The 15313-nt window shown below is 39.0% G+C and overlaps 1 protein-coding gene across 1 annotated transcript in view; it reads left to right on the top strand.

The window, feature by feature from the left end:
• grm7 (glutamate metabotropic receptor 7) overlaps positions 1-15313 on the top strand; it is a gene marked incomplete at its 5' end in the record, with an annotated part of 63196 nt that overhangs the window by 38527 nt on the left and 9356 nt on the right. Inside the window, 2 exon segments of the mRNA XM_014016729.1 lie at positions 4919-5058; positions 9550-10485. Coding sequence (XP_013872183.1) covers positions 4919-5058; positions 9550-10485 — 1076 coding nt within the window.

Here is a 15313-nt window from a genome sequence, read left to right as displayed (position 1 = left end):
AAAAAAAAAAGGGGGGGGGGGGGGCAAAAAAATGGGGAGAGAATAATGATGCGAGAAAAACACAGCAGTGGATCCCTGGTCCACCCACACTGCTTAGCACAGCTCAGCTGCAGTGCACTTTTGTCATGTCTTAGTTCACAGCCACATTCAAATGCATGAATCTTTCATCTTCGACAGCACTCTCACTGAGGAGTCTGCGAAGACCGTTTTGTTCCCTTGAACATATCAGCTAATAGAAAACAGGAATGCATTTCTGATGCCTCCTTACGCGCACGCACAGAAACAGCACTTAATTATTTGCTCTAAACCTGAGGAGCGCCCGGTGGCCAATCAGCCATGTCCCCTCCCTCAGTGACTGACGGTGTGTTTGTGCGCTCGCTATATGTAGGATTTTGCTGAGACATGGAGTAAGAATGGCAACTCTGGCGCAGCGTTTCCTCACAGAAGTCAATACCTTGTCAACATCTTTATGCAGCGTGTCAACAAGTTTTGCTGTCAGTGCAGTTGAAAGCTCGAGTGACAGCATGGTGACTGCCACCTACGGAGTTTTAGTTGGGTTTTTCAAGATAGCTACAGCTTTAAGTGAAAATTTTATTTTCTTTTATATTTTTTACAAGTTTGCTTAAATTAAATGGGTGCTGCTCCAGTCCTGATTCATTTTCAGTGCTGACACATTGGTACCTAAAAAAAGTGGGACACTAATTTTTTTAGTGGATAGGACAAACTGTGGGAACACTAACAAGGCTATGACTCAGTCAACTTTGCAGATACAGTATTGAGTTATAAATTGGTGGGATAGCAGCTCAGAGTCATCCCCAACACATTTTTCAAGGGCTAATAAACCTTTCTACAAACTTTGATATTAACTTTTGAAGTCAAACCTGTCAAGGATCTCTTATAACTAAACTTAGCACAGACAGAGTTATCACCAACACATTCCCTTCTTACTTCATGACACTATTACTTAAAACTTCATTTCTGTTTGTTAAGATAAGATAGATAAGATGCGACCGGCGGTACAGTCATTCAGTTACTTTTAAGTCCTTGATTTGTTGTCTTTAATTATTTGTTTTCTCCATAATTTTACAAGAGACTTGGCTTGAATCTTTTGTGGAATGTCCTTAAGAAAATAAAGGGAATAAATTCCCCTCTGGATAAAAAACTAAGGAGAACATGCGGTAGCCTTCAGTCCAAAAGCCAAACTCTCTGTTCTAGAAATAAAAGACTGCATGCTCCCAGAGTGTTTCCAACATATGCTTGTGCTTCATTTCGCCACACTTTTTTTATAGCCAGAGCTATTAAAAGCCCCTAATTCCCCACGCCAAGAGTCATCAGGCTCCCCTGTCCCATTTCAAAAATGGTATCTCCATTTGGACCGGTGTATGTAGTGCCAAGGTGAAATGTTTTTTTTTTCATTGTCTCCCAGTGCTGTGGAATGGTTCGGCTGACCTTATCAGCCATGCAGACCTCATATATAAAATAAAGCAATGTCATTTTTTCATTAATGCCATTCAGCACGACTGCTGTGAGAGGGCTCTCTTGTCGACAAACATCTGCAGCAACACGCCACCTTCTGCACCATCGTCAGGCCCATATGACGGAGCAATGCGTATACACCATAAGCACAAGCGCAGACTCAACTGGCTGGTTTTAGAGCTTGCACAAATACAGATTTGACATTTTATTAAAGGCATAGAATTCATTGAAGTAATGTTCTGAACGGGCTTAAAATGTGTTTGAAACTAAGATAACCTTATGTTGAGAAATGATGGTCATTTTGCTGTTGTGCACACTAGTACACAATAAAAGTTCTGTAAATTTGACTAAGTCACAACCATTTTGGGCTGGCTATGGTGGGTTAGGTGGGGCCAACTCCAAAAGTTAATCTGTATAGCTGGATATTTATTGTTATTTTCCTCAGAGTCCAATTAAAAGTGATTCACGTTCCTGTGGTTGAGCACTGCTAACAATTACTGAGCTCTACATGGTATTTCCTGCATAGAAACATGTTTCAATACGTCCGCTATTAAACAATGAAAAGTATGTGTACGACTAACTAAATGTGAAATAAATAATACAGAAATACTATTAAAAGTAAAAGTAAGAGTTTTACTCACTGTTGAGTTGTGTTGAGTAGCTGCCTTGAATTTTTAACTCTCCCACTTTCCGACAGGGAATTCCCACTCCAGGGGTGTCTCAGTGTATAGTCATGACTTGTAAGTGGGAAATTCCCACTTACCAGTGCAACTAGGCCATGGCAAAAGTAGCTAGTGAAAATGCAGCTATCTACTTTAGAACCCTGTGCACCTCTGCCTAGTAGTGACATGATGTCATTTTGCGGGTAAAAATAATCAACATGCATTATGGGAGATGTAGTTATTCGGCTATTCAACTAAATTTCTCAGGGGGGCACAGTTAAGCCAAAAGCTTAGGGGCCAGACAAGTGTTATCTTTCAGCCTTTGAATTTGTTTATTTTGTGAAACTGAATCATGAATTAAAAGGTTACAATTTATATGAAATATTATTTATTTATTTATTTATTTATTTATTTATTTATTTATTTATTTATTTATTTATTTGTTTGTTTGTTTGTTTGTTTGTTTGTTTGTTTGTTTGTTTGTTTGTTTGTTTGTTTGTTCATTTATTGACTACATCCAATGATGATTATGTTTTTTTGAAAATCTGTTCATTAGTTAATGAGCTATTTAGCCAATGAACAGACAAACAGACACATGCCAAAACATTATCACCAGCCATTGAAAAACACAAACTGGGCTTTAAAATGCATTTATTCTTTGCATGTTCAGGTCTCCTCACTGAACTAATTAGTGAAAATTTTTCAGGACTTCTGCTTCTGCTGCACACTGGGAGCAGATGGGGACCATATGATGCTTTGGCTGACCTGTTTATCCTCCTCGTGTCTCCCGTTGTTGACCACTGCATGACTGAAAAGCTTTGGTTTTGGGCAGCAGAGGTGTGCTTTTATCTTCCCATAGCAGTTCGCTGCTGATTCATGAACAGCGCTGAGAGTCCACATGACTAACTGTGTTTTGAATGTGACAACCCAATCTTTTAGCTGTTATTGTGCAGCTGCAGTGAATGTACGGGAGAAAAAGAAGTAAGCAAGTTTTTTTTTTTTTTTATTGATCAAGAGGAAGCTCACTGATCAAATACTTCTCTCATCCATTGTTATTAAAGTACAGCTCCAATTCAGAAGATGTTGGGATGCTGTGGAAAATATAAATAAAACTGAATGCAATGGTTTTGCAAATTGTCATAAACACATATTTTATTCACAGAGGAGTCTAATAAACACGCAAAATGCTTCAACATAAAATTTGACCCTTTTTTCTGACAAAATAAGTTGTTTTTTATATTTTTGTAGCAGCAACACATCTCATAAATGTTGAAATGAGGCAATGTTTATCACTGTAAAGCAGCTCCTCTCCTTTTAACGACAGTCTGCAAACGTCAAGGAACTGACGAGAGCAGCTGCTGGGGTTTTTGGAGGTGAATGTTGTCCCATTCTTGTCTGATGTCAACCCATTCTCACTCCCGAGTCGTCACATATTGGCGTTTTTCAAAGGTCCCTTTGCATCCAATTTTGACGCATCAGGTACCCCCCTTGCGTCATATTTTGACGGGATGGGGCGGAATCTGTTGTCGTAATTTTTCAAAGTGTAGAAAATGCACAAATACTACCGTCCCAAAGCGTGAAATTACGTGTATTCACTTTAGACATCCTGTCCCAGACCCTAGTACCTAAARTTAACCATTAACCCTGATACGTAAAATTAACAATTTTTAGAAAATGTAGGAAATTCATGGCAACTACGTGTTGCAAAGCCTAAAATTACCTAATGTTCACTGTAGACATCCTATCCCTGACCCCAGTCCCTAAACTTAACCATTTATCCTGATCCCTAATGWTAACCTCAGACCCCCGACCCAAAGACCCCTGGTGGCGCAACCCGGAAAAGCCGCGGGCGGCAAGGACTGACGCGAGGGGGGTACCTGATGCGTCAAAATTGGACGCAAAGGGACCTTTGAAAAACGTCAATATGTGACGACTCGGGAGTGAGAATGTGTTGCTGATGYAGGTTCTACCTCCTTGACAGGTCTTCCTGGATTGATGGCATAAATTGTGCTAAAACCACCATCCACTTTTCTGCATTAATAGTGCTTTTCCAGATGTGTCAGCTGACAAAACATAGCCCCTAATGCACCYCCATACCATCAGAGAGGCAGGCTTTTAAACTGTGCACTGAWAACAGGCTGGATAGTCCCTCTCCTTCTTTAGTACAAATGGCTTGGTGTTCACGATTTCCTAAAAGAGTTTCAGATTTTGATTCAACCGTTTTAAATGAGCTTTGGCCCAGAGAAGACGGCAGCGTTTCAGGATGGTGTTCACATATGGCTTCTTGYTTGCATGAAAGAGCTTTAACCTCTAAAATGCTATTTTTATCCTCAGTCCACTTACTGACCTGCTACCAGTTAAACTAATTAGTTACAAATTGCTCCTACAGCTGTTTCTTATTTGTACTACTTACATCTACAGCTTTTTGACTCTGTCAAAATGATAGTTTTTACCTGATTTCTTAACTAAAACGTTGATGTTCTGTTAATAAAAAGTGGATTTATTAGACTTGCAAATCACTGCATTCTGTTTTTAGTTATATTTTACACAACATACTAAATGTTCAGGATTGGGGTTGTAAAAATACGTTAAAAAAAGAAAAAAAAAGTAGCCACAGTGCTCCAGTAAAGGTCAGACTTCTTCACTGAGTGGTTCAATTAAAGGAGCTGTTGTTTCCTCTCACCCTAGCTTCTGAAACTTTTCTGTTGTTTGATTGGTCGGTATTTTCTCTTTCTTTTTCTTTTAATTTTATTGTTTTTGTTTGTTTGTTCTCTGTGCAGGTAGCGCCGGCACCTCTGTTGTGTTTAACAAGAACGGCGATGCTCCGGGACGCTATGACCTGTTCCAGATCCAGATGACTAACTCCTCTACCCCGGAATATAAGGTGGTGGGACAGTGGGTGGAGAGCCTTCAGCTCAGGGTGAGACGATTCACTGACACCTCTCTCCAAATGTTTAGATAAAAAAAACATTGCTGATTTTATACCTAAGATTCTACCGATCATTTACTCTCAAATTCATGTCTTTAGATGCAAAAGAACTYGTTTAAAATTTAGTCAGCAGATGAATGCTATGCCTTTAATTTAGGTTTTATAGAAGAGGAGACAAAAACATGAGTAAAAACTAATTTGTAAAAAAAGGGCAGAGTTGTATTTTTGGAGGCTACGTTCTGATGTGTTTTGACAACTAAAGAAAACCTGGACACGGCTGCATCAGATGGGCCTCAGTAAGAGAAGTTCAACACTAAAAAGCAGAAGGAAKGGAGCAGCAGCAAGACTTCTTTGTGTTACTGGATTTCATTATGCTTACACTGCATCTGTCAAAGAACCGACAGCACCGAGTGCAGGGAGGAGAATAGACGTGTTTTCAACCCTGGTGTGACTCCACACGTTATATGTTCAGTTTTTGGCAGCAAAGAATCTTCTGAAGAAGGTGACGCTGTTGGAAACTGATGCCTGGATTTTTACACATATCTTCCACAGCTGATAGGAGTTTTTGTCTGGCTTTACTGTACATGATGGGTCTATGATCACATTTCTGCAAAGCGTACRAATCTTAAGTTGATTGGACGCTCTGAAAAATGTGGATCTTTAAAGCAAAAATAAATGTATTGTTAGTTCACTCACAACCTGAAAAATTCATCATGAAATTGCTTTTTATTGTTATGGAAGCACTGAATTACATGCATCTCTATACAGAACTACAGGTTTTAAAGCTGCATAGGAGCAGCATGTTGATTTATAGGAACTATAAATGACATTGTTGCAATTAATTTGAAAATTATGACTTAAATTTGCCTACATTAATGGAATTGGGAATATTCTGTTCATTTTAAAAGCCGACGAGCTAAATAAACAAATTAAATGTGACATTTCTCAAGAGAACTCATGGATACAGCCTCTCCTGTATGCAGTAATTAAAGTCTAATAAGTGGGATTTGATGGCACAGGTGGAAAAATTACAAAAACATTTGATAGCGAAAGGTTTAAGTTTGTTCAGTAATGTGTGAAGAGCCATCTGTCTGAAACATGGCTCCGCTCTGAGCAGCTTAGGACTTCTCTACGAGCATCAAAATAAGTTCACYGTGACAGTGTTTTAGCTCGYAGAAACCTGAATTAACTTTTTAAATTAACAGCTAAAGCAAAACCCGGGAGAAAACTACAAGTCTGACGTGTCAAAAAAAAAGTATAAATAAACTGCTTCTGGTCTCCATAGCAGCAGAGCTGTTGGTCTCATTACTGTATCCACACTGTGTGCAATCGGGAGGATTTCCAGAGAGCACCAGTCATTGTCCAAATAACAAACGACACCTTCATGCTCCCTGATAAATGACAGATGATAATCTACACAGACAGTGCAGAAATAACACATCCGTCATACAGATACACAAACACAGACGCACACACATGCACACACACACATACATGTGTATCCAGTATCTTTAATTATCGGCCACATACGGACAAGGAGTTTTATCATCTTGAAGAATTCATGTTTTATTAATAGTTTATGTCTTTGAGTGTAACAACAGGCGTATTTTTCTGTTTTTCTACTTTAATTATTTATTAAAGTTTATTTTAAAAATGAGAAAAGTTTTTTTTTAATGATACCTCAGAAACAGCTGCAAATCTGTCTGGTCAAATAAGATAATTTTATCTTTCCAGAAAAAATAGCCTTTGGATAATTATAAATAAAAACAAACCTTTTCTTTNAATCTGTCTGGTCAAATGAGATAATTTTATCTTTCCAGAAAATTAGCTTTTGGATAATTATAAATAAAAACAAACCTTTTCTTTTCACCAAAATTAGTAAGTATTAATTTTAAACTCCATCTGATGAGTAAATCTATAAAAGCTGTGTAACAATCTTACAGTAACCTCACATTTTATAGTGTTCKCAGCTCATTGTCATGACATTTGTTCCAAAAGAACTTAGGTATAAAAATAATAAAATAAAATGCTGCCAGTTTAGGTCTCAGCAGAACACGGTGACATCCTYTGTGAAGGCATCACTTGTGCAAAAATGACACTTTTTACTTTTTGAACACAAGATGATGGCAACGGGGATTATAAAAGTTTTTTTTTTAAGTCTGAGAGTCATTTTTAARTTTAACGAGCCATGTCAGTGATTTCAGGAAAAGATTTTGACTTTTAGAAATCAGTTGTTTGTGACAGTGCTGTTTGATTGTCAAATTCCTTGAATTCTTTAAGTACACACTGATGTGCTTTCCTTTAAACTTATTTGTTTTAGTTCTATTTAATCTTTTTTTTTTTGTATCGTTCAAGTTGTCTACCCTTGAAGTAATTTATTTTATATTGTTTACATTTTAAAAGAAAAACTCATCTCTGGGGCCAGCCTCTGCACAGAAATATGAAAAAAGTTTAATAGAAYAACAAGCCTGAGAACTCACTGTTCTTCTTGGTGTAATAAACCTGTTTATTAAAAAGACAGTCTGGTTGTTTTTGAAGTGATGTTCTGTTGAATAGTTATTAATTATCAGCTGTGATATCAGTCTCTGAACACAGAGTATGTAGCAAAAGGCAAATTATTTTCCTCCAGGCTGAAGTCTAGCCAAACCAGGAACTATTTATTGTTGTTTTGTGCAAAAATATATATTTTTCTCAAAAACAATATACCAGTGTGGAAAAAACACTGTATTAATTATTATTATTATTATTATTATTATTATTATTATTATTATTATTATTATTATTATTATTATTATTAAAACTCTACCCTTATGCATGACACCATTTGTTTGGTATATTGTTGTTTTTCAACTGAACAATATCCATCCCACAAAGCAAAATTTGCATGGCCCAGCACTGGCCCATCATGCACTAAACACTTGAACACTCAACCTTTGGTGGCGTCTGATGTGGTTTGCCAGACGTGGTCCATGCATGATCTAGCACYACATAAACCAAACCACAACAGGRCCAGTTACAGCATACCATCTYAAAAACAGTGCTATCATTGCCAGATMTGGCCCACACCTGTCTGCTATGTGGGATGTTTCTACGAACAATGACTGAGCATAGATAGRCCATGTATATGCAGAGTACTGGGGCTACATCAGTCCACCAGGAGTGAAGTAAACTTTTTGACCTACTTAAYGCARTGATCAGACAGACTGACACTTTTGCAGCTTCARCAAAAAATGGCCCTTATTTGACTAGCCATTAGCTTACAACCTGGATGAAGACTTTTGCCTCTTTCTTTATGCTCTGTGGTCTATGATTGATATCACAGCTAAGAAATCTATATTTATAACTACTTCACAGAATATAGCTAATAATTTGTTTCTTTAAAAACCAATTTAAGGGCCACACTGGTGGCAACTAAACTTATCTTTTRGCAGTGGGAGAAATGGATGAACTGAAGTGTTCTGCAGAATGAACCYAAAGTTCATAGTTGCTGCAGCTACTCAAACATGATGTCACAGTTTTTTCTGTCAATAACAAGTATTTAGAAATAGAAATTCTACAGGAAATAATCCAGTTTATATGGAGGACATTGTAAGTAAAAGGTCAAAAAACGTTACTTCCTGTGATTCAGACCAGCTCTGAATGTGGTCTGTGTGATCCTCAAAATTTTGGCATTTACACTTCAAAGTGTYAACTTGTTATTGATCTCCAAAGATTCATGTTAATGACAGAAGTAAAACCRGTCCTCAGTGTGTTGAAGATCAAGTCATTTATTCTGGTATCATGTCACTCACTGTTGATCTTTCATGCAGCTGTGAAACCAAAATGATGAAGCTTTGATCTCCTGGTGTTTTAAGCCAAAGTTCAGTGCACCTTCAAAAACTAAATCAAAAGATCCGCTCAGAGKTTTTGTGAATTTTTGCCTCCCCAAAAAAATATGGAAATCCACCTTTTCACATCTTTCTAGTCTGACTTGTATGTTCAAACAAGAACAGCTTTAGCTTGATTCATAAAATGCCTCAGGGCCTTTTTGGACTTTAACACAGCTTTATGGTGCTTCTGTATACTTCGCTTTTTTTTCTTTTCTTTTTTTCATGACAGGATCATAAACTCGAAATGGGCCTGCAAAGTCGAATGGTCACGTTTTGCGAACCCAAATCTCATTTTCCCTTCTTCTCATCGCGTATTTCATACCTCACTGGCTGCTGTATTAAAACCTAATGTCTTTTGCAATTCACATTTATTTTTATTTCACTGAACAAAAGTAGTCTCTGTTGCYATGGTGATTTTAATTATTTTCCAAGTATTGAAAAACAGTCCCTTTAAGGCATTGGCAAGAAAGATGCTGAACTGTAATGCGTTAATCATTCCTTTCTGCTGTAGGAAGTTTATATGTTGTGTTTGTACAACAAGTTGACATCCTGTTTGGATACCTCTTGCTTATGTCACAGTCGCTGACTCCTCTTCCTGTCACATCTCTCCCAGCTGGAGGAGCTTCAGTGGCCAGATGGTGAGCAGGAGGTGCCCATCTCGGTGTGTAGTCTACCCTGCAAAACTGGGGAGCGGAAGAAGAAAGTAAAGGGCATGCCATGCTGCTGGCACTGCGAGCTGTGTGATGGCTACCAGTACCAGTACGACGAGACTTCCTGCAGGTTATGTGCTTACGACAAGAGGCCCAATTCTAACAGAACAGCCTGCCAGCTCATCCCAATCATCAAGCTGGAGTGGCACTCACCTTGGGCAGTCATCCCYGTTTTCCTGGCCATGCTCGGAATCATCGCCACCATCTTCGTGATGGCAACGTTCGTGCGCTACAATGACACACCAATAGTGAGGGCGTCTGGCCGAGAGCTGAGCTACGTGCTGCTGACCGGCATCTTCCTCTGCTACATCATCACCTTCCTCATGATTGCTAAGCCTGACGTGGCCGTCTGTGCGTTCAGGAGGATCTTTCTGGGCCTGGGCATGTGCATCAGCTACGCTGCCCTGCTCACCAAGACCAATCGGATCTATAGGATCTTTGAGCAGGGCAAGCAGACGGTCACRGCCCCTCGCTTCATCAGTCCCACATCCCAGATTGCCATCACTTCGAGTTTAATCTCTGTGCAGCTGCTAGGGGTGCTGGTGTGGTTTGCCGTCGACCCGCCAAACACTATCATTGACTACGATGAGCAAAGAACCAGAAACCCCATATTGGCCCGCGGAGTGCTGAAGTGCGACATCACRGACCTCCAAATCATTTGTTCGCTGGGCTACAGCATCCTGTTGATGGTGACCTGYACCATATACGCCATCAAGACAAGGGATGTACCAGAAGATTTCAACGAAGCCAAGCCCATTGGCTTCACCATGTACACCACCTGCATAGTGTGGCTGGCTTTCATCCCAATTTTCTTTGGCACAGCCCAGTCGGCGGAGAAGGTGAGTCATTTCTTTCACTCGTGCGCTCTCACTCTGTCACCACCCTGCTCTTTGTCTGTCTCTCTCCTTCCTTTCACAAGTGTTCCTTTCAGTTCCACTGCCCTGGGTTTATCTTGTCCAAACACATGCACAAGCACAAAACGAAAGCACCCACAATGCACACACAGAACACAGACACATGTCCAGTGGCTTTGATATGTGATGAATGTGGATGGCTCTGACCAGAACCTGCTGTGGGTGCTTGACATTAAGAAACAGGAACRTAAAGATGGAGGAGTAGTTCAGGTGCCATGAGCATAACGCTCACGCACARCGCACTCTACGTGTTCTATGATTGCTTTTTCTCCAGAGAGAGCAGACATGTCATCGGAGGTGGAGGCAGGGGGGGTGACAAAGACCAGGAGGAGACGGGATGGGTGGGGAAATTGGGTGGAGTGGGGTAAACATACTCCATCTCTTGACAACTGCACTCAACAAAGCATTTGACATTGTGCGCTGCTGGAGTTGATTGAGAGAATGACACTCTGACCTTCGGTGATAGTCGCCGCTGATCGGGTCGGCGCTGAGGAGAATACAGATGCATTCATCTGTTTGAGTCACGTGCTGCTTTGCAGGCCTGTGTGTACATGACTGAGCTGAGGGGGAAGTTTTCTACTGACAGAATGTCAATGCTGACAGGAAAGTGTTACTCCTAACCTTTTGAGAGACACGCCGTTCGATATTCCTTCCTGATAAKCTCTCGCATGAGATAGATCAGAAACTGATTTTCCTCATCTCAATTTGCAGCTGATTTCATAGATGAATTACACCCTCAGCMGCGATTAGGAGTTCATTATGGTACTTGCAGCAACTAGCGAATCAGTAATGTGTTTATCTTTCTGCTTTATGCGGGTAACTCTTTCTTCACACCGGATTTGGCCTTCCTGCACTTGTCTTGGTTCACACCACAGCATCGGAGTGGAACGTCTTCTGTGGGTGCATTTCTGCTTAATCCCCAGCCACGGTTAGTGAGAAGTGCCTCGGCATGTCTCGGTAACCACGGCTTTTTAAAGAAGTTGAGGTCATTTGAGGGCATCTTACTGGTCATTTCAATYAATTTAAAGTTAAATATTCAGCATGCATGCATCTGTTTAAGCAGGATACACAGGCACCCACACTGCCAAAGCTTTCTTCTTCTTAAAGAAAGAAGTAATTAACAGATTAGATTGACAGCGAGTGCATTTGTTCTTGTATACTGTATATCTCCATTTATCAWCTATCAGATGCTAAACGTGCATTCRRTTGTAGCCTTGTTTTGTGAAAATCTGTCCTGAGTTGTGTTCTCATGYGCAGATGTGGATCCACGCCCACTCAGATGTGAGTAATCTCTCTCACATCTAATATCAAGTGATTTCTAACACTGAGAACACTCCATCCCAGCTGCCACCRATAGCTCCRMAATTTCATCTGCTCCTGTTCGACCTAACCTTGTCTCGCAGCAGCAGTTGTAACCATGCTGAGTGTATTGTTTCTTAAACTCAACACTATTTAGATATCCTTGTTTTCCACACCTGTGACTTTCTTCCCCCCTTCCTCCGGTTTGCCCTTTAAGACTCGTATTGAGAGGAGTCATGCGAAAAGCAGAGGCGAAAGATCACGTAGCATTCCCTCTGCMTCCGTGCACCTGCTGGTGCTGGGTTGGTTATTCAGGTTTGTGATTGTGAGAGTCACCTGCCTCCACATTCAACCATCGACAGTTCTGGACTTCAACTAGAACAACTGTTCTAACAGGCTTTGAAATTATAACYACACAATCGAAATGCAATTATTCTAACTAGCTTTAACAACTTGAGGGAAATGTTTTATTRTTATTATTTTCTGCTGTATTAAAGATGCTTATGTCAGTGTTATGAAGAACAGTCAGGAAAAAATCAAACAAAATTTGTATGTATTTTATTTTCTCATTTCTATGGATAATGTCTTTTCAAACAACAGAGCTGCTACTGTGCATTTTTTTATAAATAAAAACAACAGAAGCGACTGAAAATAGGTCATGTTGATGTCCATGTAGAGGCCATTTAGGGTAGAGAAGTTGGACAATTTTGATGAACCGATAAGGTTTATTCCCAGATTTGTTCAGCAGATAAGATTTGTTTACACTGAGCATGGACTCCCATTTCAGACTATCTGGAAAACTGCTGGAGTAAACGCTTTAAACTTTAAAACTGCACAATTTAATATAGTTCACTATCATTTGTTTTCAACTTAAGCTTTCAGTCAGTAATATTAAAAACTGCAACTTGTAATCAWCTTGTTTTTTCTGCAAAAACATTCCATTTAACCCAAGCTGGACTTGACACTTATTGAGGAAATGTCAAGTCTTTTAAAAYAAACATGTGAAATTCCCATATTATTTGTTTTATGCATGAAACCCTGAGTGAACTGCACTAATTGCAGACTGCCAGCAAAAAAATAAAAAAAAGCTAGAACTGGTCAAGTATAATGTAGAGAAATAAAGGTTAGTCTGACTTTTTTTTCACCTGAGCCCATCAGTGACATCAGTTATACAGCACTCTGAGCTGCAAAGCTGAAATTGTGATGACCCCACAGTTTTGTTGCTGTACCAACTGTAAAAACTGGAAGGCAGGAAAAAGCAACATTTCTTGGTCTGATGCAAATCTGTGTCCTAAGAAAATWCTGTGAAATGTTGAATTTTAAAATGTAAACTTTCAATTGAAATGTCCATGTTGTACATATAACATATAATGAAATTATTCACCACACTGTGTGGATGGCATATGAGATRCACCTGGGGAAGTATGCTAATGTTATCCAGTCTGAGAGTGTGTWATGTGCCTCTAATTTTATTTGGGAATCAAGCAGCCTGAAACTGATATTGTTTGATAAAATTAATTGATTATCAAGAAAGCTGCTATAAAAGTATTTCTCTATGTTATCTGGCGCTGGTTATTTTTAGTGGATTGGTAGTTTGGAGGGATTTGTGCTTCTACAGTGGCGTAAAGTCTCAACTACAAAAAGACAGTCAGTGTGAAAAGGTTTTATTTTGACTTTTAAATTGTTAGCCAGTCYTCCCAAAACCTTATTTTGATCATCRCTGCCCCTAATGTCCTGGTGACTCCTAACTGATTAGGATCAAATATTGGGGGRGAAAGTTTTTTTTCTTTTGCTCCTAGTAGTAAAAATGAAACCAAAATTTATTTTCACTGGGGTATTTTATTCTCAGTCTATAACATTTGATAAAGATACATTTAATTAAGAGGATAGTTCAGGTCTTATGAAGTTGAGGTCTGTGGAAATGCTGTGGGCAATTAATATATTACCTGTTCCAGACAGCCATTTAAACATTTACATTGCAGTCAATTTTAATTTACATTCTAAATCACGTACAATTTTATGTATACTTGCAATATTTGTAAGCACAAAAAGCCAAAGCGGAGCTAGCTCTAGCAATCCTGATATAGACTGGCACCATTTTCATAATAACTGCAATGAAAAATTTAGGGTAATGCAGTGGTTTTCAATTAGTTTCCATCATGCCCACAACTTAAATTTTTTTCATACCCCCACTCCTCGAACTAAAATACTTTTGAAAACCAGGTGTTGTTTATTTATTTATCTGTACAAACCACTATGACTTTCTGGCACCAGAATTATTTAAATTCAACTGATAATTGAAGGGCAAACACTTTGCATTATGCAAAAGAACACGTGTTATTATCTTTTACCTTTTAAAGGTTGTTTATTTTGCTGCACTGAATCACTGATTAGAAATTTAAAATTGATTCAAAATCTATTTCTATATTTACTGAAAATTTTAAAAATATATATTTTAGTCAAGATATGTGAGGCATCCTGATTTCTGTGATGCTCCTTCAAGGCTAATGCATTTTTACACTTTTTAAAACTGTTTAAATTTTTTGTTTTTGTTTTAAATTAATCTCCCTGGTTTTTCTATCCTCATGGACACTTTGCATTCACTTCCATTCATTTTCCAGTCATTTTTATAGCCCAACTCTTATACTTTATCCTTAACCTAGCCAACCCAGTACATATACCTGACCCTAAATGGGCAGCTGTGGCAGAGTGGTTAGGTTGTTTTCTCAGTTGGTGTGTCCTTGGGCAAGACACTTCACCTCTAATGCCTCTGATGTGTGTCCCATCGGTGTATGAATGTGATTGGCACTGATCAGTCTCCATAGATGATTGTATGTTAGCTTTGTAGAGACCTAATAGAGTGCTGTGTRAATGGGTAAATGATTGTAGTGTAAAGCACTTTGAGTGTTCTGGATGGATAGAAAAGCGCTATATAAGTACAGTCCATTTACCATTTACCATATCTAAATCTAGTATAAACTCATATCTCACCTTGGTCCTGAACTTAACCCAAAATCAGCATCCGTACCTGTGGGGATCAGGCTTTGGTCCCCATGAAGAGCACTGGGTCTCCACAAGGCAGTGTTTTTCTGGGAAATGGTCCCCATGGTGTAGTAAATATGCATCCACACACACGCACCTCAAGCTGCATCCCTTTATTTGAGAAGCACTTGGATAAAGGAAAAGTTAGCAAAATTTAATTCAGATGAAACATTGTGAAATATTTAAGAGCAAGCATTTTCAGGATGACAACAACCTACTTTAGTTTTGAGCTGTCAGCTCACCAATCTGGCTAAACTATTTTTTCTCCAAACTAAACTAATTCAAAGTGATAACTGCAACAAGATATATAAGAAATTATACATTGATAATTTTCCCCAAAACTTTACTTCAAAAGATCTGAAATATCCTCTTAATTAGACTACCCTAAAGGCTTATCTGCACAGCCCCCCCC

The sequence above is a fragment of the Austrofundulus limnaeus genome, unplaced genomic scaffold (genome assembly GCF_001266775.1).
Source record: "Austrofundulus limnaeus strain Quisiro unplaced genomic scaffold, Austrofundulus_limnaeus-1.0 Scaffold3, whole genome shotgun sequence".
Classification (NCBI taxonomy): Eukaryota; Metazoa; Chordata; class Actinopteri; order Cyprinodontiformes; family Rivulidae; genus Austrofundulus; species Austrofundulus limnaeus.
The sequence above is the reverse complement of the archived record's forward strand: the minus strand, read 5'-3'. Positions and strand labels throughout refer to the sequence as shown.